The following is a 27141-nucleotide window of genomic DNA, read 5'->3' on the forward strand; positions in this document are numbered from 1 at the left end:
AGTTGAGTCAGATCTGGTATGGTCCTCTGAGCTGTCCTATAACATGGGGGAGAATGGATGGATACTTAGAACCTTGCAATATTTGCTTCTTTGGCAGAATTCAAACGTATCTTCAGTCAACAAAGCCAATTATTGACTTATATGAAGAAATGGGGAAAGTCAAGAAAATAGATGCTTCTAAATCCGTTGATGAAGTGAGTATCCCTAGCCTGCCTTAAAAATAAAAAAGTCAAGTAAAAATGTAATTTGGATAATGGGCACAGCTTAGGCAGGAGAAATACTATGACAGATTAGTTTGCTTTTCAAGACACTGGAAACTAAATAAAAAGTTAGGCTTTTTCTCTTTCTTTTCTTTTACAACTTCAGACTTGTTCTTCATGAGAAATGGGTGGTTTATTAATTCCAAACCTCTTTTCTCAAACACTGGGAAATTGGTATTTTGAGAACTATAATTCAGACCATAATCATTTTTTAACAATCTATAATGTGAGTAGCAAGTCATCTAGCTCAGAAGCCCCAGGCTGTCTTCATCTCTTCCAGCACAGAGCACATAGCTCCAGAGGTGCAGAGTTTCCATAATTCAACACTGTTCTCTTCCTTCATGAATCAGTGGTCTCGAAACTGGTTTGCAAGTGCTCACTTTGTTAGGACCTATACTAAAAAAAAAAAAAAATGTGGTTAGCAAGGCCTCAGTGCCCAGCAGCTATTTCTAGTGCCTTACTTAACTCACCTAAATCTTCTTTCTCTGGACCTTTCTATTTTATTGTATAGTTATTTTTAGTTTTGATCCATTGCCACTTTGTGTAGTGGTGAGGTAATACATCCCAAACTTAAGTGTTTTAGAAGAAGATCTAGGAAAATAAGCCACTTCAGTTTACATTTTATCAAATTATTGGTAGCCTATCAAGTAGTTTTGTTTTATCCTAAAAACAATAAAATTGCATGTGTTCATAACTTTATATATATTACTCATGATATTGCCTTCTAAAGTAAAATAGATGAAACCACGAAATCATGTTTTTAATAATCCATTTTGAAAATTAATATAATGTTGATATATTTTTTAAGCCATATGGTGTATAATAATATCTGCTTTTAAAATTATTATTATCTTTTTCCTTTACAGGTTTTTGATGAAGTTGTGAAGATTTTTGACAAAGAAGGCTAACTCTAAACCTGAAGGCATCTTTGAAATCATGCTTGAATATTGCTTTGATATAGCTGCTGTCACAATCCCTTTTTAAGGCAATTTTAATGTTTCATAATTACAACACAATTAATGGCTAGAAAGTATGTAGTAAGACAAATTAAAATTTTTATCATTTTGCGGGGGAAGGTCACAGGAATAGACAGTGAATTCAGGTCTAACTTTATCTTAGCTATGGTGCTCACAAAACAAAGAAGGATATTAGCTAGTTCTTCGTTTTTATTCAAAAAGAATATCCCTTTCATAGTTTGTGCATTCTGTGAGCAAAATTTTTTAGTATATAGGTATCTCCCTTTAGTAATTACAACATGTTGGGATTAAGGATTCCTCATTTCCTCTTTTTCTTGCAGGTTTTAAGTTTCCAACCTGTTAAGTGAATTTGTGGACCAATTTCAAAGGAACTTTTTGTGTAGTCAGTTCTTGCACAATGTGTTTGGTAAACAAACTCATAAAATGAATTCCTAGAAGTGTTTTAGTATTTATCAAATAACTGACCATTTTCTATAGGATGGTAAGAAAAGTTAGGCTTTGTTTTACTACAGCTTGTACAAAGTTGTGTGACAGGGCATAGTCTTTGCTTCCAGGGATCGGGATGGGGGCACTGGGGGTTCAGAGCCTGGCAGAGTAAATCTGAGGATAAGGGGCAAGGATCACATTTAATAACGTGTTCCTCATGCTCTATTAGCGTTATTAATAATTAAACTGATCTTAACAAAATTCCTAGCAGTGGAACCTTAAAATGCATGTACTAGGTTTATGGTAAAATGGTTTTTTGATTTGTTTGTTTTCTTGACTAAATATAAGGTTAGTATAAAATTGAAGGAATCTAACGGTTAAATTTCCCATTTGTATTTTATTTTCTTGAATACTTTTTTTTCGTAGTTATTTGTTAAAGAAGATTTAAAAATCATTGCACTTTGGTCAGAAAAAAAATAAATATATCTTATAAATGCTTGATTTCCTTCCTGACTAATTTTATTCAGTAAATTCTTTTCCTTCTTTCCTTCCTTCCTTCCTTCCTTCCTTCCTGCCTTCCTGCCTTCCTGCCTTCCTGCCTTCCTGCCTTCCTGCCTTCCTGCCTTCCTGCCTTCCTGCCTTCCTGCCTTCCTGCCTTCCTGCCTTCCTGCCTTCCTGCCGGCCTGCCTGCCTGCCTGCCTGCCTGCCTGCCTGCCTGCCTGCCTGCCTGCCTTCCTGCCTTCCTGCTTTCCTGCCTTCCCTCCCTTATCTTTTTTTTCTGTTTCTTTTCTTTCTTTCACATCATATTGAAGTATGGAAAGGTACAGAATAAAAAAAGATTATCAAGTCCAAAATAAGTTTTTCTTAAATCTATTCTTCCTTTAAAAATCTCTGAGAAATTTGTCTTTTCCTTTCTTACTTTTTTTCTGCCATCATTAATACAAAATGGTATCCTAGGTTCCTATTATGAGATTTATTAAAATATTTCTCATCTTCAGCATTTATACTGTTTGGTATACAGGGTTAAATCAAGCAAGGAATTTTGGCTTTATATAATTAGATTTTATACTTAAAGTCATTGGGAATAGTGAGGACAACCTATGGATGTCTTATAATAGATTTATTTCTATGCGTGTTATGAAATTATTAATGACAAATTTTCAAAATACTATTAGAAAACAAAGTATCCATAAGTACTGTAACATATTAGCCACTAAAATTTTTATTGACATTATCTTGGTTTCTTAGAAGAGATTGTAATAAATTCTTATCTAGTGATTCAGTCCAGCCAATAAAGAGAGATTTTAATGGTAATTTAATCAAACAGCTTTAGTACGAAGCAAGAATAAAGACTTAAGGTTTTGAGTTCATTCCTACTTATAAGTGAAGAAATCTATCATATAGGGAATCTAAATATGTTGATATTGTGAAAGCAACCTGAAGGTTTGTAAGAAAACTGCTGAGATGAGGCGCTTGGCTTCTTTTTATCAAATATCTTCTTGTGGCATTTGAAAACAAAACCAAGAAACATAGTAATTACTAAATTATGAAGCTTTGCTTTTTGTTTACTTTTCAAGTAGAAAAACATGTTGGAAATATTGAGTTTAGGAGTTGAGATACATTTCACTAGCTTGGTCATTCCATTTATTAAAGATGGAGTCAACCAAGAAGTTTTTGACTTTCTTGAAAGACCCCAATGGAAGTCTTGGGAATTTTTAAAAAATTAACTGCATTATTTTCATTCAGTGATGTTGGATATATATGAGTTATTTAGTAAATAATCCCAATAAATTTTGTGCTGTGGCTTTTGCTGTTTGCTGGTTCAGATTTCTGTTCTCTCAAGCTTATTGAAAATCAAGAAGTATCATATTTAACATGTGGGTCCTCACACAGCAAAGGCAGAGTTCAGAATCCAGGAGAATTTTCTGTTCTGTGTATTCTGTTTGTGTGTCTTGAATTAAGCAGAAAGCATGACTTTATCCCATTCCTTCAAGAAGTAATCTGGATCGGGCACAAGTAGCCTATTTCATTACCAGCCTGCAGCATCAATTCCTTGTCTCTTTGAGGGGGAACTTGGCAGCAGGCAGTGTATCTCAGGATGCGGGGGTTTTTTGTGGGTTTGTGGCTTTGTCCATGTAATATAAGTGGTTGCCTGACATTCCAGTGGTCCCTGGAGATAATAGTGGCTAGAAATATTAGCCAGGATGGATCAGCATCTTTCCCTGGATGTTTGGTCCTTCATCTTCAAACACATGGGAATTGCACAAGCCATAGTGCTACAGACACATTCTCTGCCTTCCAAGGGTTTTCTATCTAAAACTAAAACTCTGATGTGGATAGACCTTCAGATGTCTTCTGTTGGATCACTTCAATCATTCTTGTATGGCCTACTGCACTTCTCCCTAGTCTACCTGCATGCCTCAACTAAATTAAATACTCCTTTATTCCAAACTTTTTTTTAATGAAAAGAAGTTCATTTATTGTGTACCAAAGGAAAAAGGTAAAAATGATCCTAATCACCTATCCCTGTGATATGTACATACTCTGACTCAATGTACATACTCTCGTGGATCCAGGTCTGCTTTCCCTTGAGTGGGTATGGTTATTGTTATTGTGACTTATTTAATTCTGGTCCTCAGTTAAGGTCTGCATGTCACCATCTTTCCCGTCCTGGGAATTTCTGGCTACCTCCTTATACCCCATGTCAGCCATACCGACTGCAGGCTCTTACCAGCGCTCAGACTTGAATGGGATCCCTGCTTTCTTCATTCATTTGACCAGAACCTGCTTCTCTTGGGTCCCTCTTCCTCAAAGAGACTTTTCTTTCATGACCTTGTCCTCCTAAGAACCTGGCATAAGACAGGCATAGAGGGCTTAATTATTTTGTACTATTTACAGGGTAACAAATCAACATTTTTCCATGTGAGGTTCTTTCAACCGCAGAAAATTGTTTTCTATTTATGATGCATTTTGTAGTAGCTATGCAACTTTCTAACACTGGCCTTTGATACCCTAACCAACCAGAGGAAAAGCATCTGCAGAGGTAGTACTACATTCCACCCTAATGGTAGATAATCCAGGCAAACCTTAAGAACTGTCTCCTGCACAGTGGAATCAAGCAGTTAAGCAGTATACCATATAAATAGCAGATGTATTCTCATTTGGTTGAATAACCACACTTAAAAAGAGAAAGTAAAATTCAAATAAAGCCAAGTATGTGAGCTTTGGGATGCTCATATGCTATCCTATAGAGGCTTCCTGGAAGAAATATACTCTCAGTAGCTGCTTCTATAAAATTATAGGGGAAAATTGATACAGTGGACCCAAGATGGATTTCCAAGAAAACCCTTGAGATGATTAAGTTTCCCTGCTAGTTTGTAAACCCTTGCAGTCCTTTGAGGACTCTGAGTGGAACTGGTCCTCTCACAGCCACCTGGCTCCAGAGCTAGCGGGAAAAGATATTGAATTAGTTTAGCAGTTAGAAGCACAAAGCTGTTGTGCATGGCTTACCCCAGGTTGTTCATTAGTTTTATGGAATAAGTCCTCACTTAACAGCTTTAAGTGAAATGATGTATAATGAAACCAGTTTTACCATAGGCCAATTGACAAAAATGAGAAGTTTCTACAACATCCCATCCATGTTGATCATTGAACAAAATGTCATTTGACTATCTGGTGTATAGAAGCATTTCTACAAGTGGATCCAGAGCAGCTTCAAGAACTTGGCCAGAGATATATGATCACGACAAGGCTGCATCAAAATGGCCTTGTTAAAATGTACACCTTTTTTCTTTTTAATTACCAGGTAATGTGCACAACAGGCACTGCCATTATTTTATCCTCAACTGGGATATGGTCAAGATGGACACATTATTTACATTATTTGGTGGAGGCGGGTGGGAGGTGGGGGAGGGAGAATGCTAAAGTTTAATGACTAAGATTGGGTCAAAATATTCCCACGTCAAGACGACCATGTTAAAACAGCTGCATCAAAATCTCCCTGGCGTCAAGTGCTGTGTCAGAATGCCTGTGTCATAGCCAGTATCCAACATGATCAAGCAAAGACTGTATTTCTTCCTCTATCAAGGGCCTTTATTTAGGTCTGGATCAGTGCTGTTGTAGGGAAAGAAGTTAACTACTGGACTTGAGGCTGTTGCTACTATGTGCTAATGGAAGATGCAGAAATTAAGGGATGGAATGGGATGAGGGTTGGGAGGGTAAAACCATTTGAATAGAGAAGCAACAATTGGTTTAGTCCAGTTCTACTTCATACATGATGGCTCTCATAGGAGCTTACTTATTCTATTCAGAATCACATGCACCAAACACCATTTCCTAATCTGTCCAAAAGCCTCATGATCATAGACTAGATTCCCACTCTTCTCCATGAGTATTTTGTTGATGAAACTGGGTTTCAGGAATGTGACTCCCTTAATACCATCTATCTGCATTTATCTTTAACTTGTGATTTGAGTAATTTTATGGATAGTTTTGATTTTAGCTTGTGTATTTGACTTAAATTATCTGTTTATAGTTATCAGCTAAATTATGTAAAGATACACAGATTATGGTCAATCGTTAAAATAACTAGATGCATATAGAAGGCATTATTACTCTCTGTGATCACATTCATGGAAGGACCTGCCATCTTAGCTAACTGGTTACATTAGGAAGTGAGATTTCAGAGATGCTAACTAACTTGTGACTGAGATCAGAGATTTTATTACAGGAAATCTGTATCTTCCTTTGGCAATGTGTCACAAGACCAGGAGATGACAATAGCACTAACATGATGACATTACAAAAAAACTGGCCATTCATTCAAGATACGTTTGAGACAGATTTATTAAGGATACAACAATCAGTAACACAACCCTTGCCTTCAACAAGCTCACTATTTAAGCTCAAGTCTAGTGGTTTCTTAACTGTATTGTGTTTCTATATAGTGCTTTTAATGCTTTAATGCAAACTTTTTACCTCTATGATCTCATTTTGTTTTCCAATGAAGCAAATTGTGATGGTGATTTTCCTGTTTCATGGTTATTTAAACTGAGGCCCAGGGAGTCTGAGTCAATTGCCCCATCTGCATGCTTTAACTAAATTAAATACTTCTTGCTTCTAAGCATTTTTGTTTGTTTGTTTGTTTAAATGAAAGAAAGTTTTTTATAGCTAGATAGTCATGAGTCTGGAACTGGAATCCTGATCTCTGGGTCTTACGAGATCTGCCCAGAGATGTGATCACAGACTGTAATAATGCCTTCTCTGTCTTCCTAGCAGCCCCTGCTGCCTATCTGTAATAAAGCCCAGTTTTAAAGTGTGACCTCTTAAGACCTCACCATGTTTCCTCAGTTACTAGCCTATTACCCTCATTTATTTATTCTATTGCACATATGTGCAATTTGTGAAGTTATTTTTTTTACTTATTGTTGATCTCCCTTGCTAGATTGTAAGTGCCAAGACAGCAAAAATGTCTGTCTTTTACATCTATTTTCCAGTGCCTGTACATAGTAGGCATGCAGTAAGTGTTTGTTGAAAAAATAACCTGAAAAGGAAAATTATTTGACTGTTGCTATAGCTACAGGTTGACTCACCAAACTTTGGATCCCAGTTGGGTCTGCGAGCAGTTTCCCTAGGATTCCCCTGTCGTTCCCCCTGCAGATTGGAAGTCGATAACATAAATTACTGGGGATGAGAAGAGAGATGAATTTTCAACCCCATCAGCCTCTTTCTACTTTTAGCACACAACTCAGAAAGATTTAAAGTGTGACTATCTTGGAAGGAAAGCAAGGAAAAACTGGGACCAGAAAGCAATATTTTGGTGAAAATCTCACCCAACCATCCATAGTGCAATCTAGTTGATAGATTTTTGACCTATTGTATTTCTAGTTCAGTGTTACTGTGTTATGACATAAAATCTTTGCTTTAGGAAGACTTTTTATAGTTTCTGATCAAGCTACAGATCTGAAGCTGCTTAGTATACATTTCTACGGGAAACCTTGTAAGAGCACAGTGCATGCTCGGCTTTCACTTGACTGTATTTATTGAATTAGGGAATAATTAAGTGAGAAGCTTTCAGCCTGCTTTCTCCTCTGTGGTTATGCATTTTAGTTATTGGTCAATGGAATCTTTGGGAAAGAGGTTTTACAGGTCTTAGTTGTAGTTCTCTATTCTCTTAATGACCTGGCACAGAGTAGATTCTTAATACATTTTATGATTAATATGTTGCCTATACATTTCATTGTATATTGAAAAAAGGAGAGTGTCCACCTCAAAGTCCTCCAGACAGTAGTTAGAAACAGAACTAGGCCTACCATCCAGCTTGCCTTCCTCTCAGCTCCATTCCTCAATACCACCATGCTTCAACCTCCATCATTCCTCACAGGGACCTGGAAAAGCAAAGTAATATCTTGGGATGTTTCAGGGCCACTTCATTCAGTGTGTTGAGCATATACTTTAAACCGCATTAAGAAACAAACCAACCAATGCTTCAGGCTCCACCCCCAGAAATTCTAACCTAATTTTGAAGTTTCTCCAGGTGAATCTAAACCAGTGGTTCTCAAACTTTCAAGTGTATCCAAACCACTTTAAAGTTTTGTTAAATCCAGATTGCTGGGCTCACCCCACCCCCCCTGCACCCCCTCTGAGTTTTTGGCTCAGTAGATCTGGAGTATGGTCCAAGAATTTGCATGTCTTATATAAAGTTCTGGGTGATGCTGATATTGATACTTTGTGAAACACTGTACTAAACAAAGTGATCAGAGCAGACGTTTGGAAACTCCCAGCCCTGCATCTCTGTGGGCAAAGAACCAAGCCTTCTAGGTTTTTGTATCCAGTGCCTAGGATAGACTAGGTACATAGTGCTTGATAAACTGACAAATTGGTAATGACCTTAGTGAAAGCTCACTAATCAAACAGTTGCCTTGTTTTTGAAGCTCATGGTTTGTTTTGAGGCAGGAAAGTACTGCAAGAAAATCACAAATCTTCTCCCACTAAAGAAGTTGTCCAATAAATACCAACTTGACATAGTAGAACTGTTTTGATCTCACTTGGCAGCTGCCACTGTCTTAAAAAGTGAGGAGAGGTCAGGAGCCACTGTCAATCTCCGGACATCTGAAGGGAGATGGAATAGATATGGTCAGTGTGGGTCTGAGGGCAGGTAGGGCAGTGGAAGCAATGCAAGAGAGACCTTTGAAAGGTAGAGCCGCTCAACAGTGACACTATCGAGCTGCTTGGAGAGATGATGAGTTCCCCATCATTGGAGGTATGCAAGTGGAATGTGGATGCCTACTTGGCAGGATGTCCTAGAGTCTTGTGGCCCTGCGATTCTGTGGCTTGGGACCATCTTGTTCAAGCTGTCACTATCTAACTCTAAGTCCACCTGGAACCCCAGCCACATTCTCTGGGCCCTCTTGAAACCCAGTACACAGACCAGTTCCCTGTCTATGGAAGCAGGAGGAAAGGCTAAGGAACATCATGAGAGTCTGCGCCTTCCCACAAAAACCCAAATACTGAGAGATTTCCCTTAGCTTTTGTTTTTGCCTCCCTGGGACAGGTACTCAATAAAGTTTGCTGGTGGCCTTGCTGCGGGTGGTCAGGAGGTTCCTGGTTTGTATTGGAAGAGAAGAGCAGTATCTTTGGGGAGAGGAAAACAGCAAAAGGTTGGTGGTGAGGATGAGTGAAAATTGAGGGAGACGCAACTACCTGGAGGGGTGGGAGTCCACGTACTAAACAATGGGAGATTGGAATATGCAAAGGTGGGATAATATATTTAATAACAGGTAAAGGAATCTGGATTTGTCTGGTATCTGATTAGCTGGGTCCAGACTAGAATGCTGGGTAACTGCTAGGCTAGACGAGTCAGTTTGACAAAGCCTTCTCAGATTTTGCCCTACTTTCCTCCTTTCCCTCTCTCTATTCTCCTTTCTCCTCCTTACTGTAAGCTGTCCCTTGAGTTCTATTCTGAACCTGTAATGGTTTTTCCATCTCACTATGGACAGTTTGCAAACTGTCCCTGGTTTGGCCCGAGTGGGGCTGGGTCCTGGGCCGGCCAGCTCAGGAGAGCTGGGGACAGGAGGTGGCTCCCAGCAATAAGCAACCCACAGAATTGTGTCTGTTATTTAAGAAAAGTTTCTGGGTTTTCGGCTAATTGCAAAAATACATAATGGATGCTTTTCGCATCTGCTAGTTATTCTGGAACAGGACTGCATCCAAGAGCAAACTTTAAACAAACAATAAGATTATAGAGCTTAACTATTTCAATGTGTAACAGAAAAGAAAGCCAAGGCCCCAAAAGTTACATTAACACACATGCACTCAGACACAAGCAATCACACCAACAGATACATACACATACAAACGTACAGATGAACATTTTGACACCAGTGCTCACAAATACATTCTAGTACATAAATGCATGCATGACTTGCACACATGAGCCCAGTCACTGGCACTAATATACACGCTCTCAGACACATACACAAATGCACATGCATACGCTTGTAAACATGTATACACCTACACATTTGGGTAACACAGCCACACAGACACACAACCCCAGACACATACATTCTCAAAAGTCATTTTTGCTGTAATGAGTAGTCTTCCTTGGTAGGGAAGTGGGTCCTCCCAGTGGAGAGGTAACTGAAGTACTCAATTAGCTGGGTATTGTCTGTGTCTGGGTGGTAACAGGTGTAGTTACTCAGTGTGGCCACCAAGGGGCACCCAGGATCCATCCTGCAGCCACCTTTCCCTGGTTCTGCAGCCCGTTAGTTGTTTCTGCACTCACAAGCCTGCACCTTCCTGTTCCGGATCACTGCAAGCCTGGAAGGCGCTTGGCTTCCAGCCCCAGTCTTCTAGGATCCAATGTACTCATTCTCACCTTTTCCCTCTCCCAAACCACTGAAACAACCACAACTCCCCATCCTTCCTGCCTCCTAGCTGAATGCATACTTCAGAGCCCCCTGCTCAGTCCTGAGATTACTACTTGGAGAAACAAATCTGTCAGGTCTTAATCATAATGTGGCCTCCCCCAAAACCTTCCCTTCCAGGAGCAGCTGTGAAAATCCCACCTATTTTTCAAAGTCAATTTCAGCATCTCTAAGTAATGGACTGCGAAAGTTAACAATGCATGGTAAAATAACTGAATGAATCAATGAATGCCCTGCTCAACACCTGACTCTGCCTTCCCTACTAACCCCAGCTGGAGAGGTCTCTCATCCTCCAACACCTGCCTGCAAGTTCTTGTTGTGTGTGATTCTATGAAACAAATCCTGGCTTCAAAACACAGGCTAGGATAGAAAGTCCAAGATGTCATTAAGTCAATTCCTTCAGCATCCTTGACAGGTAGCTATCCTAGTAACAGAGAATTTGCCCCTCTCTGAGCAGTCCTCACTGAGTGGCTCAAAATTCTAGAAAGTTCCTCTATTTTCCTTCTCCATAAACATTCTCAGAGCTCCTTCTCCATGACAGGGGCTGTGGCAGGCTCTGAACATACAAGACTTCTGTCTTTCAACAAGCTAACAGTCTGGTGAGGGCCTTTAACCAAGTGTACAGCATGTAATAATACAGCAAGTGAGGCAGGGAATTGGGGAAACATTTACAGAGGGAGTGAAAGCTGAATAGAGACTCAAAAAATGAATAAGAACAATAATTACAGTTCCGTTTGTTGAATGTTTACTGTGTTTGTGACAGTTAATCGTCATAGAGGGAAAATTCCAACCCAGGTCTGCCTGTCTGTTGAGAGCTTAACCACTAGTCCAGAACACCTCTTATGACATAAACAAAACAAGAGTTTGGTGTCAGGCAAGGTGGGAAAGGGCATGCCAGGTGTTTTAGTTTTCTATTGTGTAACAAGCCATGGCAAACTTTGCGACTTAACGCCCTCACGTTACCTCACTGTTGTTTAGGTCAGAAGTCTGAGTTCTCTGTTCCCAGTATCACAAAGCTGAAATCAAGCTATCAGCTGGGCCTGGCTCTCATCAGGAGGCTCAGGAAAGAATCCACTTCCAAACTGACCCACACTATAAGCAGAATTCAGTTCCTCGGGGTTGTAGGACTGATGGTCATGCTGCTGGTGATCAGGAGGTGCCTGGTTTGTACTGGAAGAGAGGAGCTGTGTATTCCAAGGCACTAGAATTAGTGGGGCACTCTTGGCACTAGAGGCTGGGCTCAGATCCTTTCCACATGCCCCCTCCATTTTCCAAACAACAAAGGCAGATGGGATCTTCCTCATGCTTCCAAGCTCTGATTTCCTTAGCCAGAAAATCAAGTCTGCTGTGGTTGGTGATAGATGCACTTTGAAATTTAGAAACTAATAAACTGTGTTTTTTGTGTAATTGTGTTAGTATCATTCACGGCAGAGCTGGTAGTTACTAGGTTGCATTTCCTTTCTTACGCCCGCTTTTTCTTTTCTGCAGTTCCTCCCTTTAGCTTTCCCTCATGTTTATCCAATCTTTCTTTCATCCACAGTTCCTCTCTCCCCAGAGACCTCCTTCGAAGACCCTCTACTCTCCTATTCCAGTCTGGTCTGCTAGTGTTCAACCCAGCAGCACATCTGTCACACTGACTTCCTTTCACAGCTTTCTGCATGGAGTCCACTCTTTTCTGAAACTCATGTTTTCCTCTTTCATGGTTTATTTCCATGTTTGCATGGAGCACACCCTCCAAGGAACCGCCTAAGGACGGCTGCATAGGACATATATATCCTGACTTTTTATATGTCTCCATATGTCTTTATTATATCCTTAAAATTGATAGTTCAGCCTACGTGGAATTCTAGATTGAAAATTATGTTCTCTCAGCACTTTGAAGCATCTCTCCAGTGACTTCTCACATCCAGTGCTGCTGCTGAGAATGCTGAAGGCATTCTGATTATGATTCCTTTGTGGCCTTTAAATTTTTTTTTCCATTTCTCTCCTCTGAAAGCTTTTAGATTTTCTCTTTATCCCTGTGTTCAAAAATGTCAGGATATTGTACTATAGTGTGGGTCATTTTTTAAATTCATTTTTGGGGCACATATTAAACTTTTTATATGGAGACTATGAATTTTATTTATGAGAAACTTTCATATGTAACATTTAAATAATTCTCCATTTTAATCTGTTTCCCTGGAATTCCCATTTGTTGGATTTTAAACTTCCTTTATGTCTCATTTTCTACCTCATTTTTATTTCACTCTGAGAAACTTTTATAACTTGAAAACATTCTATTATCTATTAATTTAAAAATATATATGTATATATTTTATATTAAATTATATATTACATTTTCAAGAGCTCTCTCTTGTTCTTTTTTTTTTTTTTTTTTGTTTTTAATTCATACCATCAGTTTTTATTGATACAATACCTCTTGAATCTCTGGGAGGAGAATGTAAAAAAAAATTTTTTTTTCTTTTCCATTTCCTCTGAGGTCATTTTATTTGTTTGTCTTACTTTCTTTCAGTTTGGAGGCTTTCCTCAAATGTGTGGTAATCTTCGTCCATTTATATTTAAGAACAGAGAACTAAAAAGCTTGCCAATTAGCAAGTATGCCTTAAGTTGACTAGGAACCACTATAGCAGGGGACTTCCTTTCCCCACCCCCACTCCAATGACAGAACATGAAGGTCTTTCTTCTGAGGACATTAGATTTCTCCAGAAACTCCCTGATCTCCCACCTGGAGAGTAGTTCCTGGAGTCTTGGTGCTCCGTGCCTAGGTACAAGGAGAGACTGTCCGATGTACAGATTTTCAATGAATCCGTTTTTTTAAGCTCTATGTCTTGCTGGTGGTTCCAGCACTTCCTTTCTTGGCTATATCTTCCTCTCTGTACTGTACGAAGGCTCTCTCTGCCCTGCTGCATCAGTTACCACTCCTCCATCTGCTTTCTGTTGTCCCGCAATTTGTTGTATTATCTTGTGAGATTACTTCACCCATTTCCTTTATGGTTGTAGGTTTATAACCTTTTTATTCCTTAAGAGTCATTTTAGAAGACTTTTAAAAAAAGGAGAATGAACAAGCAGTCAATTTGTCGCCCCCGGTGACACATCGGCCTAACCTCTTTCTTCTATCCCTCTCATTACCACACTGTCCCAAACGTGACATCCTCAAAGTATGTCTCAGGACCCCCATGCTCACTTCTCCTCCCCTAGCCCCAGACACTTCTTCCTCACCTTTCAAGGCTCTCTCCTCCTCCCAAAGGACTGGAGACTTCTCTACTCTGAGGGTGCCTGTCATGCGAGGACTTCCGGGAACATACTCTCTGTTGGTTCATACCTAAGAAAAGAAGAGTAAATAGTGAGGTTTCAGTTCCAGGACTTGTTTGGGGGAAGCTATATATCAGGCATGAGCACAGTTCTCACATGTCTTGAGCCCCTAAAATGATCCCCTGTTACTTGCTGGCGATAATAGCACAAGAGTGACTCTCTTGCCTGAGACAGGCCAGCTGTGGCTGGGGAGAGGCTGCTGCTACCCTGTACTACACCCTCCATCCCCAGACCTGGACATGCGGCCTGTACTCATTGAGGGGGCCATTGCTGTCCCTGACCTATGAGACCGTAAAGACTGGAAGTGGCCTTGCATCCCAGGTCTGCATGGGGCAGGCCTGCTGGACCAGGGTGCTATCCCTCAGCCTGGCTCACCAGGTGTCCCAGCATCCTGGAGGGCTCCACCTAGAAGGTGCCCTGCCAACAGGCTTTGGCCAACCATCCAGGTTTGCTCGGTTTGCTCAGTACTGAGAGGGCTTCCCAAGATGTGAGATTTTCAATGCTGAAACTGGAGAGTCCTGGGCAAACTGGGAAGAATTAGCCACCTTACCTGCAGAGAACTATTATTCCCCTGCCTCCTGCCCCACATCCCCAACTTCAGGCAGGTTTCCACAGAGGAAGGTAGGGGGACGCACTGACTGTTCTAAGCTGGTTGCTCAGGGTCCCAACTGGGTTCCTCTAACCAATTCCTAAATATAGACTCACTTCTCATTGATGAGCTGAAAAGACAGTGCAGCTTCGCCTAGGGTGAAAGCTCCTCTGCAGCCTCCCTCACGGCCCTTCAGCTCTGCTTGTGCCCTCAGACATGGAAGCTGGGCACAGCCAGAGGCAGCCTCCCTCACAGCGCTTTCCTGCTACTTCCCCTCAATGGTCCCAGCAGTGACCTCAGAAATCACAGAAATTGAGTTGGGTTCCTCTTCTCATCTCAATAACGTGATAAAATAATGAATGTAAATAACATTTACAAACCACTTATTATGCATCAGGTCTCATGCTAAGCTCTTACTGTGTGTCATCTCATTTAATCTTCAGAAGGACCTTAGAAGCGGGTATTATCATTCTCCTTTTATAAATGAGGAAAGCAAACCTCAGAGAGGCTTGCTTGCCCAGAGTCACACAGCTAGTAGAAATAGAACTCAAACCTAAAAGTATATGATGCCACAGTCTAAGAATTTTAAATGGACTCAAAACGTCCAGTTTAAGTCCTACTTTCTCCAGAAGATCTTTGACAGAAAATCCAACTTGTAATGGCTTAACTCTTTAGGACATTATTTGTTTCCTTAATAAGTCCAGAGGGCATAGCCCAGGGCTGGTGCAGCAGCTCATAGATCACAAGAACAGTAACTTTTTCCATTTTACCACGTCATCTGCCTCAGGGTGTGAGTACAGTAGTATCCATTTTCTAAAGATGGATGTAGTAGTATCCATGCAACTTGCTCTTCTGCAATGTGACCTTACTATTCGCTCCTCAAGTGGTAGAGTCTAACGCTTTTCCTCTCAAATCTGGGCTGGCCTTAGTGACAAGCTTATCCAATAAAATGTGGTAGAAATGACATTTTGAACTTTCTAAGTTAGGTCACAAGCCTTGCAGCATTTGAGCCTTTTAAAATGCTTAGTGCTTAAACACTTGTCCTTGAAAACCAGCTACCATGCCATAGGATATGCAAGCCCCATGGAGAGGCCATGGTATCCTGGTCAAAACCCTAGCTGGACATCCAGCATCAACTACCAGGTGTGTACATGAGCAACCCAGGCCATCCAGCTCAGTCAAGCCTTCAGATACCTCCTGGCCCAGCCTCCATCAGACTACAACCACATAAGAGACTTTAAGTGTAAACCCTCTAGTTGAGCCCAGTCAACCTACAGAATGGTGATGGATAATAATAAATTGTTGTTTTAAGATACTGAATTTTGGGGGTGATTTGTTATACAGCAGTAGATGATTAGAACATTTGGCTTTCTTCCTCTAGCATGTTGCCTCAATTTAGAAGATGGCCACCTCAGCTCCAAGCATCATTGCAAACAACCACGTTTAAAATCAGAAGTGAGGGAGTGGGTACGGAGCAAAGGCTTTCTCCCTGAGTGACTTAAAGGAGGAGGAATATCTTACCTAGAAGTATCCAGCAGAATCTCCCATGTATCTCATTGACCAGAACTGGGTCATGTAGTTTCTCTTAACCATTAGAGAGGCTGGGTACAGTCTCTTTAGTGGGAGGTAGGCAAAAGAAAAAGAGACTGGGAATGACTGTTGGGTGGGCAACCAACAATGTCTACCATACTCGTTGATGTGGTAGTTGTTCTAGGAGAAAGAAGAATCAGGTAGGAAAATGACCCATGCTAAAGAAGAAGCCTTCACTGCTCCTTTCCGAAGCAAAGCTGCCTCAGTTTACTTATTAAGAAGGAGTTTACTGAAAGCTCCTTCTTTAGATAGGAAGCATGCTATAATGGCTGCAGTCTTGCGAGAGGCGGAACCTGGCTCTGCTGCTTGCTAGTGAGGCAATATTGGTGGGTTGATGCCCCATTCTGTGCCCCACTTTCCATCATCTGTACAATGAAAGATTCCACCCAACTCCTTCAGGCTACGAGAAGCCAGAGCAGAGGGGAAGGGCTGGATGCTTGATGTGTGTGGAGGCTATGCATTGCCCAAGTCAAGCTCAGCAAAGCCTGCCTCTAGCCACATATGTTGGATTTGCCAAACAAACCCTAATCACTTAATGAGAAATGAAAATGGTGTCTGGTTCCTCTACTTAATTGCTCCTTTGAAAACAACACACAGGAGGTTTATAGTAATCACCATAATCGCCTCATAAAAACCCGAGAATTTGATGACTGACATGCCTCATTTCTGGGAGGAATTAGAGGCAAAATTAAGGCAAGGAATTCCTGGCCTGGCTTGGCCTTGGCTCCCTGGAATCCAGGACTTAGCCCACAGAGAGGCTGCCACCCTGGACAGCCTCCTGGCCCAGACAAATATTGCTCCAAATGCTCTGTTGCCAGTTTCCTTGCAAGCCTGCTACCTGGGGCTCGTCTGTCATCAGTACTGCATGCGGAGGTAGACTGACGCACCAAGAAGGCCTGCCATCTCTGAGGGTCAGATGGAGCGCCTGATGGAGGAGACGGGAGCCTCGATGAGTCTACGTGTAACATCTGAGCTAAAGGACAGGAGGAGAGGTCAACAAACACACAGGCCATCCCCGGCCTACGGAAAGCCACGACTCATTGGTTCTTCTGAGGCCATCCAGTCTTGACATGGGCCTCTCTTGTGAGATGTTATGACCTCCTGGGACATTTATTAAGATACCCTGACAGCAAGAAGTTTTACCCTCTGTTCAGAAAATATCTGTTCTTTTTCATTTCCTCATAACTGGACTCAGAATCCCTGAGTGTCAAGGTTAGAAATGCCCTCCAGGTTAGCCTCTCCAGCTTCTCCCCTTGATTGCGATTCCTTTCTCTCTTCCTTCTCACTGTTCTCTTTTTATTCATTCAAAAATATCTCTTTAATCCCTAACGTGTGTCAGAAATGACCAAGTCTTACCACAGTAACCAGAGTGGTCCTTTTCAAACCTAAATCAGATCAAGTTACTCCTCTAACACTCTCCAGTGTCCTCCCAAATCAAAGGGAAGGCCAAACCCCTCCAGTGTCCGGCACAGCTCTCATGCCCTTTGCTCACCCTGTCCCAGACACACTGGCTTTCCTCTTCCTGCAAGATGCCAGGGACCTTCCTGCCTCAGGGCTTTTGTACTTGCTGTTCCCACTGCCTGGAATGCCCTTCCCCCATGCATCTAAACGGTTCCCTCTCTTACTTCCTCCCAGGCCCTTCCTGGCCCCCCTATATCAAATTTCACCTCCACCCTCTCAATTAGCTTTCCCTACTTTTCTGTCCATCATACTTATTACCTTCGAAGACTAGAAGGTTTGCTTATTATCTGTCTACACTAGGAGGTAAGATCCAAAGGGCAACAATTTTTGTGGCTCTTGTTCTCTGTTGTATCCCAAACACCCACCTCAGTGGCTGTCACATACATAATGGGCTCTCAGTAAACATTTGTTGAGGGGATGAACAAATGGGGATAGTGCAGTGAAAAAGATAAAGCCCCTACCTACCCTCATGGAACTTATAGTCTCAGGGTAGAGGGAGGCATTAGGCAGACAGTCACCCACCAGACTAAGAACTGCACTGTGGTAAATGCTGGAGGGTAAGTGGCCGGTGTAATAAGGGTGATTTGACTGTGGCCGAGAGGCCAGCCTGAGGAACCCTGAGAGCTGCATGAGAGAATTGGACGTGTAGAGTGAGGAGAGTTTGAGGACATGATACTTGGGGAGGAAAAGGTGCTGGAGAAGGTCAGGTTGCCTAGACCCTCTAAAGGCAATGAGATTCCATGATGAGAGGGTGGCCATCTACCAACTGGGTTCAAGTCCTCGCTCTGCCACTTCCTAGCTGTTCACCCTGGGGCAAGCCGCCTCAGTGCTAGAGCACTTTTTCCTTTTCTGTAAGACAGTGAAGGGATAAATAGCTCATAGGCTTGTTGTGAGAAACAATTGAAAGGTTTGTCAGAGCTGGAATCTGTAGGTACTCGGCAAGTGCTAGCTCACATCTTGCTCCTTTCCCTTTTGTCAAACCCCTTAACATCCAGTCTCTTTTCATCTGGCCCTTCATGAGCCTTGGAGAGTGTGGTACGAGGAAAGGGAGCATCTGATTCACCTGAATGTAAAACTCAGGGGATGAGGTACCTCCCAGCCTCTGTCTCTGCCTCTTTGTTTCTCTTCCTAGATGGGCCTTATGTGCCCCTCTGATCGGATAGGGGAAGACATGGCTGCTCACGGCACCTAACAGGTCTTGCCATGTGAAAAAAAGTCCCCGAATTCCCAAGAGAAGGGGATTGGCCCAACTGATGCAGGTGTACAACTCTGGCCCAATCAGCTTTGGGAAGTGGAGTGGGGTCACATAGTACTAACATGACTGCCAGGCTACTCCTCTGAGGGTTTTTGGTGGGGGTAGGAGCTGCTCTGAGAGAAGAAAAATTGTCATGAGCATAGCAGATACCTCAACAATTCCTCTTACATATCTATAATGTCATGTGGCTAAACGCTCATGAATTCCAGTTCCAGACTATTCCACTGACCTCAGGCAAGTCCCTACTCTGCAGTATCTTAATTTGTATACGGAGGAGGGTGGGACTAAGTGTTCTGTTGTGCTTTTTAACTTTCTGAGACTTTGGGCCAGTAACTTATCATTTTGAACCTCAGTTTCTTCATATGTAAAATGGGAGTGATGATATCCACTTCACAGAGTTATTATAAGACACTGGGCATGAAAATATCTAATATGGGTTGGGTAGAGAGATGCTCAAGAAATCTAGTGACTCTACTAGATTTAAACTGGGCGACTTCCCAGATCACAATGATCTCCCCTAAAAGCCACGGCTGTGATACATCCATGTGTTTGGGAGAATTGCTCCTCCTCTAATTCGGAGCTGCCATCCTCCAACAGTGATTTGTCAAGGGGTGAGCATGAGTTTCAAACTGGATCACTTGGAGTGCTTCTCTGAAGCTTTTTTTCCCAACTGCAGCTCTTTTGTGTCCATTTGTAGAACTGTGAGGATGGGAGCATGAAGCTGCCAATAGCTAGGTCCCCAACCTCGTGGAGAAAGTGGCCTGTGAAAATGAAGCTGACGTGAAGAGAATGTTTGAGTACCTGGTTCCAGATATTTCCAAATCCAATTTCATTGTTGCCATGATTTATGAGCTAACACCCTCTACTCATTTTTCTTAAGTTAGTTTAAGTTGGTATTCTGTCACTTGCAGCCAATGACCCCTGATACTATCTTTTCCCTTCCCTAAGCTCCTGCAACCTGTCCCCTTTATCTCTGATGCTCTATTACTATAGTCATCAATTTATTCAGTCCATCACTTAGTTAGTCAGCAACCACTGTTCTGTCTGTCCCTGGTCTTATATTGGACACTGGGACTCTTGCTAGAGAAATAATTCACATCTCCATTCCTCAAGACTTACAGAGCTGGGCAGAGGAGGGAGCTAAGCAGGCATTCAGTACTGAGTGGGTAAATTGCCTTGACTGAGGGAAGCACACATGCTGTGGGGAAGTCAGAGAAGGAGAAGTAGCCCTGTTGGGAAGGCTTCCTGGAGGAGTCGGCACGAGCTGATGGGGGTGGGCGTAGAGAGAGGATAAAGAGCATTCCAGGCAGAAGAACCTACCTTGGTAAAGACCCAAAAGAGAATGAGAGAAAGTGGCAGCCTGGAGCCAGAGGAGAAGGGACACGAAAGGTGAAATTATTTGTATTTTCCATCCATGTAACTTCAGGGGGAAATAAACAAAGCCCTCCATTTTTTAAGCTTGGAAAGTCCCCAGGGCGGAGTCTTTGAACAGGGATGAAAAGAAGTGACTCTTGACCACAGTAAAGCACTGGAGCGAATGATTCTTCCCTCAGTAGGCTGCCCCACTGATCCTCTGTCCCATCAGGGAAGCCATGCTCACAGTCACATCTAGCAGCTGGTCCTGTCTGTTGGACCCATCCAAAAATAGTTAGCCTAACACCAAGCAGACAGCAGAAAAGCAGCCCAGTCAAGCCTGAGAGGAGCGTAAATTTTGCACCCCCCCCCCCATAGAAAACATACTCATTTCATTCTGAGCAAAGGCAGTTCATAATGCACCCTGCAGAAAATATGCAGTTATTGTCCCCAAACATGCCAAAACTCTACTAATGACTGCACGCCTGCTCCAAAGCAAAAACTATTCCAGATGCTGCTTCTTGCCTCTAGGAGAGCTCTTCCTTCCTTCTGCCCAAAGGATTCTGTACTCTTTCGTGGGTTCTAGTCCTTTGGGAGACATATGGTCAGCTGAGGGGTCTTTGGGTAAGTGATTACCCTCTCTGGGCCTCACAGTAACAGTCTAGGGGTCTTTGCTTTAATAGACTGTTGTGGAGACTACGCCTGCTTGCTGGGTGGGGCGGCAGGAGAAGGGTGGTAGGCAGGAAGCCGGTGCTTTAGGTGACTTAGGGCTGAGGGAGGTGGGCTATAAACTTGAGTGTTTTCAGTTTCTTTATCTATCTAGTGGTAATATCTGTAAGGAAGCAGTAATTTGCAAACTCGAAGTGCCAAACACACTCAGGACTTGGACAAGCATTGGGGTTTGGAACTATCTTTTGGCTGAGTGACTCAGGGCAGCTCCCTCCACCTCCATGAAGCTCCACTCCCTCATCTGTAAATGGGAAATAGTTCTGAAATTAGCATTTTTTGTTCCTCTGGTGGAATGGAACCAATCTCGCTGCAGGACACTAGATTCAATTTTTCCCGTTATAAATAACACAGTGCTGACTATCTTTTGAACATGCATGGCCCTCAAGATGAATTCCTAGCAGAGGAATTACTAAATCAAATTGTACCATCTATAGAATAGTGTGCTGTATAACGACGTTTGGTCAATGACAGACTGCATATATGACAGTGGTCCCATTAGATCATCATAGAGCTGAATTTCCTGTAAGATATAGAAAGATATGTGGTTCAGGAGGAATTTCTTTTTCCTCTGATGGAAGCAATATCTGTGAGGCTTAGCAATAGACTTTCTCTTACTCACAGTACCTCAAGTTTGAGTGTACAGATGGCATCCCAATCGGTCAGCCACGGACCTGTTTAGCACAGAAGAGCCTTGTCCCCCCAACCCGACATATTCCCTGATCCAGCTCGATTGTCTGATCCAGCTCGATTGTCTTCCAAGTACATTGCTGTAAATTCTTTGTTGAGGATATAAGATCCTGTACAAAGACATAGGTCCACAGGAGCTGCCTTAACAAGTACTACATGCCACTTCCACTTTCAGGAAAAGTTTTCATGTGGATCCAGCCTGTTCTTGAACTTTGGAAATGTTTTTAGGTTGTAATGATGTAAAGCATAGACAAGTTTGATTTCTTCCATCAAGTTAATGCCAGAGAGAGAGAGAGAGAAAGAGAGCACTTTTTGATAGATAGGGTCGACGAAATCAAAAACAAATTTTCAAAGTCAAAATACCAAGTCCTCAGTTCTACCCCTTCTTCATGTTAAACACTCTTTTTTTTTTTTTTTTTAATGAGTACCACAAAGTTCCTTAATCCAACATGCAATAGCTACAACCACATTGCCATGACAATCCCCTGTGTTCCTTTCTCACTCCATCTTGGTTTCTTATTCCTATCGAGCATCAGGCCGCCTCTCACTCCCTGCTGACAGTCACTATTATGGTGATCTACGTCCAACCGGGCCAGTTCCTCCTCAATGTTTCCAATTAATCCAGCCCACTTCCCTGTTCATGGAGTAGCATGGACCACTTCGATGTTCTATTTCTGACCCTGTCAGAAGGACGCAGGGGAAAGTTTGTGGGACAGTGTTTATAAAGTCTATAGTAGTGACAGTAATGTCCTAGGCTTTCACATTTACTCCTGACACACCCAGAGCAACTTCCAGTTCTACAAACTCCTTTCACGGTGAGTGCCCTCATAGGTGCACCATTTTTTATCTTTTACAGTATTTTTACTGAACCTTTTCTAGGTTTAGATACATAAATACTTACCATTGTGCTGTAATTGCCTATAGTATTGGCCACATGGTATGCTCTAGAGGCTTATAGCCTAGGAGCAATAGGCTATACCATACAGCCTAGGTGTGCAGTAGGCCATAGCACTTAGGTTTGTGTAAGTGCACTCTGATGTTCACATGATGACAAAATCACCCAATGAGGCATTTCTCAGAATGTATCCCTATCTTTAAGTGACACATGTCTGTATTAAAACTCAGGATGAAACAGGGAGGTTCCGGCCTAACTCATAGGGCCATTGTATTAGAGATGTTATATAAGGCTCTGGTCTAGTGCTGGTCACAGACATGGACTCCACGAGTGTGAGCTAAGAGGTCCCAGAGAAAGGACAGGGAAATACCTGCTTTTCCTCCTCCTAGAGGCCCTGCCTTCTAGGCCATCCCTCCCTGGAGCCTCCTGACAGCCACAAAGGAGAATCTCTGTCTTGTCTGAGCTTAATTATTTTAATCATTAGGGTCTTGCCAAGTGGTGGGCTGGTGATTGTTTAATGGGTGGATCTTAGGGGTGGAAAGTAGGTTCTGATTTGTAGTGTTTGTTAATTTCTGTGGTATAAAAGCTCTCATTATGGCCGATTTCAAACTACCAACATGTCTCCGAAAACAGAGTTGGGAGGAGAGTCACATAATCTCACAAGCTGATCCAGCACCCCCAGTTCTTGTCTTTTGACCTGCCCAATTCTCCCTCTTCTTAACCCCTCCCCAAGAATTCCCTACCCCGAGGCTCATCCAAGGTGATAGAACATAGACTGAGCATTTCGTGGGAGGTAACTGTTCCTGGAAAATGAGAATATCCTTTCCTAGTTCTCTAAATAGGAAACCGAGCCTCGAGGTGGTCAAGATGACTGCCCAGGTCACCTGGCCAGATGACCCTTCACAAGGTGTTATTCCCTGGTCCCTGCTTGGAAACCCCTGCTTCTGAGATGGGAAACCCTGCTTTCTGCTGTGGATATACATCGTCTGTTCTAACCACTCTTCTACCTCTTTGGAGATACCTGTGCCTGGATCCACAAGTGGATGAGTACCAGGCCTTGACCTAAGGAACTGAGAGCTGAGTGGGGAGGCAGACATCTGTGAGTGGTTTATACAAGGCGGAGAAGTGAGTGCTCAACAGATGCTGCCCTGCTCAGTAGCCTCCAGTTTGGGCTGTCAATCTTTTCTCTCTTTGTAGCAGACATTGCTGAAGGTTCTTTTCCTCCTTCCTAAGGAAACCCATTTTTTCCCCCAATGTCTACTTTTCCACACAGCAACCTGCGTAATGGGAAAGTGACCTACCCCCCAGAGTGAGAGAGTTCTGATTAGTCCTGGTCAAACCTGTATCTCTTTCCTCTTTTCCTGTGATTGGTTTAGGAATCGGAAAGTGATCTAATTCTGGCCAATGAGAGCTGAGGAGACGCTGGGGTTGGGCAAGGGAAGCTTTTCTCTTCTAAAAAAATAGGCATAGAAACAGACATCGCTCTTCTTCTGGACTTGGAACTCAGGCATTGTAGTTCTGGTGCTATAAGTATCTTATCACCAGCTTGAAAGTGAAGCTAACCCACGAGGGACAACAGAGCCAGGAGAATCACATGACAGGGGAACCAGAGCCCTAATCACATCCTGCCTCTGACCTTCTTGTTAGGAAGAAATTATATTTCCCTACATCCTAACTCGCTTTGAGTTGAGGCTTTCTGTTACTTAAAGCCAAAAATATCCTAAAATGATAAAACCCTTCTGGACCACTGTCCACATTGCAAATGCAGTGGTTATTATACAACAGGAATCTTATCGTATCACTTCCTGATTGTAGACCTACAGTGGCTTCCTTTAGCAGTTAGGATAAAGTCTTTGTGCAATGTCTCTTCTCCCTGCATTTTACCTATTCCCCTCCTGCACGAATGTCAGCCCCTGAGGGTAGGACCCTTGGTCTTCATCACTGGTCCCTGGTGCTGAGCATAGAGTCTGCCACAAAGCAGGTACTTATAAATACTGTTAAATAAATGAAGAGAGGAAGGAGGTGGGGGCAAGAGCCCTGGGATCCACTTTTGGCTTCGCACTGATCTGCCTTGTGACTTTAGGCAAGTCACTCCTTTTTCTGGACCTCAATATCCCAAACTATAAGAAGACATATTGGACTCGAGCAGTAGTTGAAGAATGTGGATTAAAAAACCTCCCAGCTACACCATATGATTGTAGTTGTGCTTTTAGTATCCATTGATGGATTAAAAATAAAAATGATTGCAAAGCTTTTAAATATGGGTACTTACCAGTCACAGCAGCATTGACATCCATTTGAAAGACATTCATATTTATGTATGTGAGACACATTGTGCATCCTCTTCACAGACAGCCCTGGGCACCATGTGATTTCCAGATGCCTGGCTTTTGCTAAGGGGCCCATCTGTTGGGAATCACTGGCCTAGATCATTTCAGAGTTCTTCAGGCACCAGGGGCTGACGTGTCTAACATGAGCCACAGGAGTTGTGCAACTTGCTCCGGATCACATAGCAAATGAGTGGTGGATTCAAATGCACTTTCCTCCAGCCTGGTCTCCTTTGGCTCAGCCAGCCTGGCTGACAGCACCACTTCCCCTCGGCCTCCCTGGAAATGAGAAGCAGAGAGATCCGAGAACTCTGAGATTGCCTAGAGTGCAGGCCGAGGTAGATGGCAGAACGCAGAATGCTGACAGCCCGAAATGACACAGAACATACTTCAGATGCCGGGTGTGTGGTTTAGGAGCGGCTGGAATTACACCCTCGGGGCTGAGCCTACATTGTCTGAGTCTGAGCCTGAGCGGGAGTCTGAACCCTGCTAAGGCAAGGACCACATGGGGGGTCTCAGCCCTGGGCCACAGAGCTGAGCAGAGAGGCAGCAAGAGCAAAAGGCAGAGCCCCAGCTGGAAATCAGAGGCAGGGAACTTCTGCCTTTCCAGACACATGTGGGCATTTGTTAGCTCTTTAATTCATCATTCATTCATTCAGCAAGGTAGTCCATCACTCAGCAAATGCTCAGAGGTGCAGCTCTGCAGCCTGGCATAGGGTCCAAGGGTGGACTGGGCACAGAGGGAGGCAGACCAGAGCATGTGCTGAAGTCTCTCCTGGTACAATCAGGCCTGAGGTGCCAGCAGGCTTTTTGACTGGCGAAAGAAAAAGGAGAAATTTGGAAATGTTTTTGAAGTGATTATTTTCTGTGAGTGATTCTCAAAGGACAAGTAGGACTACACTAGGCAGGTCAGGGAAGACAGGGACTTCTGGCAGAGGGGCCAGTGGGTTAAGGGATGAATTTCTTCTCTGCTTCAAGATGAAAAATGCTCAGGGTTTTTATTTGCTTCTTATTTGTTCAACACTATGGAGGTAGAATCTTTTGGAGGGACAGATGAGACTTCTTGTTAATGAAGATCTTAGGAGATCGAGGTGAGGGGGCTGGTTGGAAAAGTCGATGAGACTGTATTTGCATCTAAAGCTGTCAAAGTGAGTTGTGCTCATTTGGATTAGCAAAGGCTCAGAAGTGGGAGAGGATCTGGCCTTTGGCAGAAAGTAGCTCCATATAGAACACGGGTGTGCTGCAGGGAAAACAGGGCACAAGGGGTTGGTGAGAAGTGAGGCAGTAAGGGACCACAGGTCAGGTCATTTTAATGGCTTGGTCTGACTCCCGAGGTGATGGAGAGCCACTGAAGGAAGGTGTTTAAGCAGTTGCAACAGATGAGACGTCATACTAGCTGCTGAGTAAAGAAGGAATCAGAGGGCGAGGCAGGGAGCCCAGTCAGGAGGCTACTGTAGTTGGCAGTGTGAGAGCTGATATTGACCTGAACAAGGACTGAGACAGGGGACAAGAAAAGAGAATGGATCTGAGAGAAACTTCTGCGAGTTGACAGGGCTCGTGACTGGAGGTGGTCAGAGAGGGAGAAAGGAGTAGAGGATGATAGCCAGCTCCTGGACCGTGTGACAGAGTCAATGTTTAAACTGTCTGAGATGGACAGCTGGAGGTTCTCTCTCCATTCTGGTCTGGAGTGAATGAGAATGAAGGGTGTGGTGTATGCCCCCCGCCCCTCACCCCTCCGCCAGAGCCCTGGTTCACACTTCATCATATGCCCAACCTCCCCTCTTCGCTCTCAGCCTCCAGCTTCTTCCCTCTCTTGCCTATCTGCTGCCACACTGATCCAAACAAGGGAGGTGATCACGTCACTCCCCTGCTGAAGAATTTTCAAAGGCTCCCAGCCACCTCTAGAAAGACCCTAGCTCCTTAGGCTGGCAAATAAGATTATCTACAATCTGACCTTGTCTACCTTCTTTGTCTTGGTTCTTTGACCCTCTACATTAGCCATAGTGAATATTAGCAACAACAATAACAAAGACAGAAGCTTATACTTACACAGAATTGATATGTTCTAGGCAGTGTCCTAATAACTTTACATATATTATTAGCTCATGTCATTCTTAGTGTAAAAACACTGAAAGTCTTACACATCTCAGAATGGACTACATCCTCTCTTGCCCTTCAGACCCTTGCACCACAGCTTTTTTGTCCTGGTATTCAGCTGTTCTTCTAGACACCTGATACCTGCTTATCGACCATCACCTTGTGCCAGGCACTGTACTAAGTGAAACATGGTACCTGTCCCCAATGCATAGAGTCTAGTGCCAGAGACAGACACAGGAAGAGTCAATAAAATAAG

General features: G+C 42.9%; 1 protein-coding gene and 1 long non-coding RNA gene across 3 annotated transcripts in view; one reads left to right on the forward strand and one right to left on the reverse strand.

Moving 5' to 3' along the window:
• Positions 1–2164, forward strand: part of CMPK1 (cytidine/uridine monophosphate kinase 1) — a 29166-nt gene extending 27002 nt beyond the window's left edge. Inside the window, exons 5-6 of the mRNA XM_016151340.2 lie at positions 98–194; positions 1127–2164. Coding sequence (XP_016006826.1) covers positions 98–194; positions 1127–1168 — 139 coding nt within the window. The 3' untranslated portion in view covers positions 1169–2164. The remainder of the gene's footprint in view (positions 1–97; positions 195–1126) is intronic.
• On the reverse strand, positions 190–26480 carry LOC107514028. 2 transcript variants are annotated; one of them, XR_004954909.1, is made up of 6 exons: positions 24734–26480; positions 13810–13912; positions 7975–8049; positions 7255–7315; positions 4395–4512; positions 190–651 (listed from the first exon to the last, which is right to left on the reverse strand). It is a non-coding gene; the product is annotated as an uncharacterized LOC107514028 (long non-coding RNA). The 2 variants fall into 2 exon arrangements; XR_004954908.1 differs by having other exon boundaries at positions 190–656.
• Between the last annotated feature and the right edge of the window lie 661 nt (positions 26481–27141).

Source organism: Rousettus aegyptiacus, unplaced genomic scaffold (genome assembly GCF_014176215.1).
Source record: "Rousettus aegyptiacus isolate mRouAeg1 unplaced genomic scaffold, mRouAeg1.p scaffold_m13_p_1, whole genome shotgun sequence".
NCBI classification, from domain to species: Eukaryota; Metazoa; Chordata; class Mammalia; order Chiroptera; family Pteropodidae; genus Rousettus; species Rousettus aegyptiacus.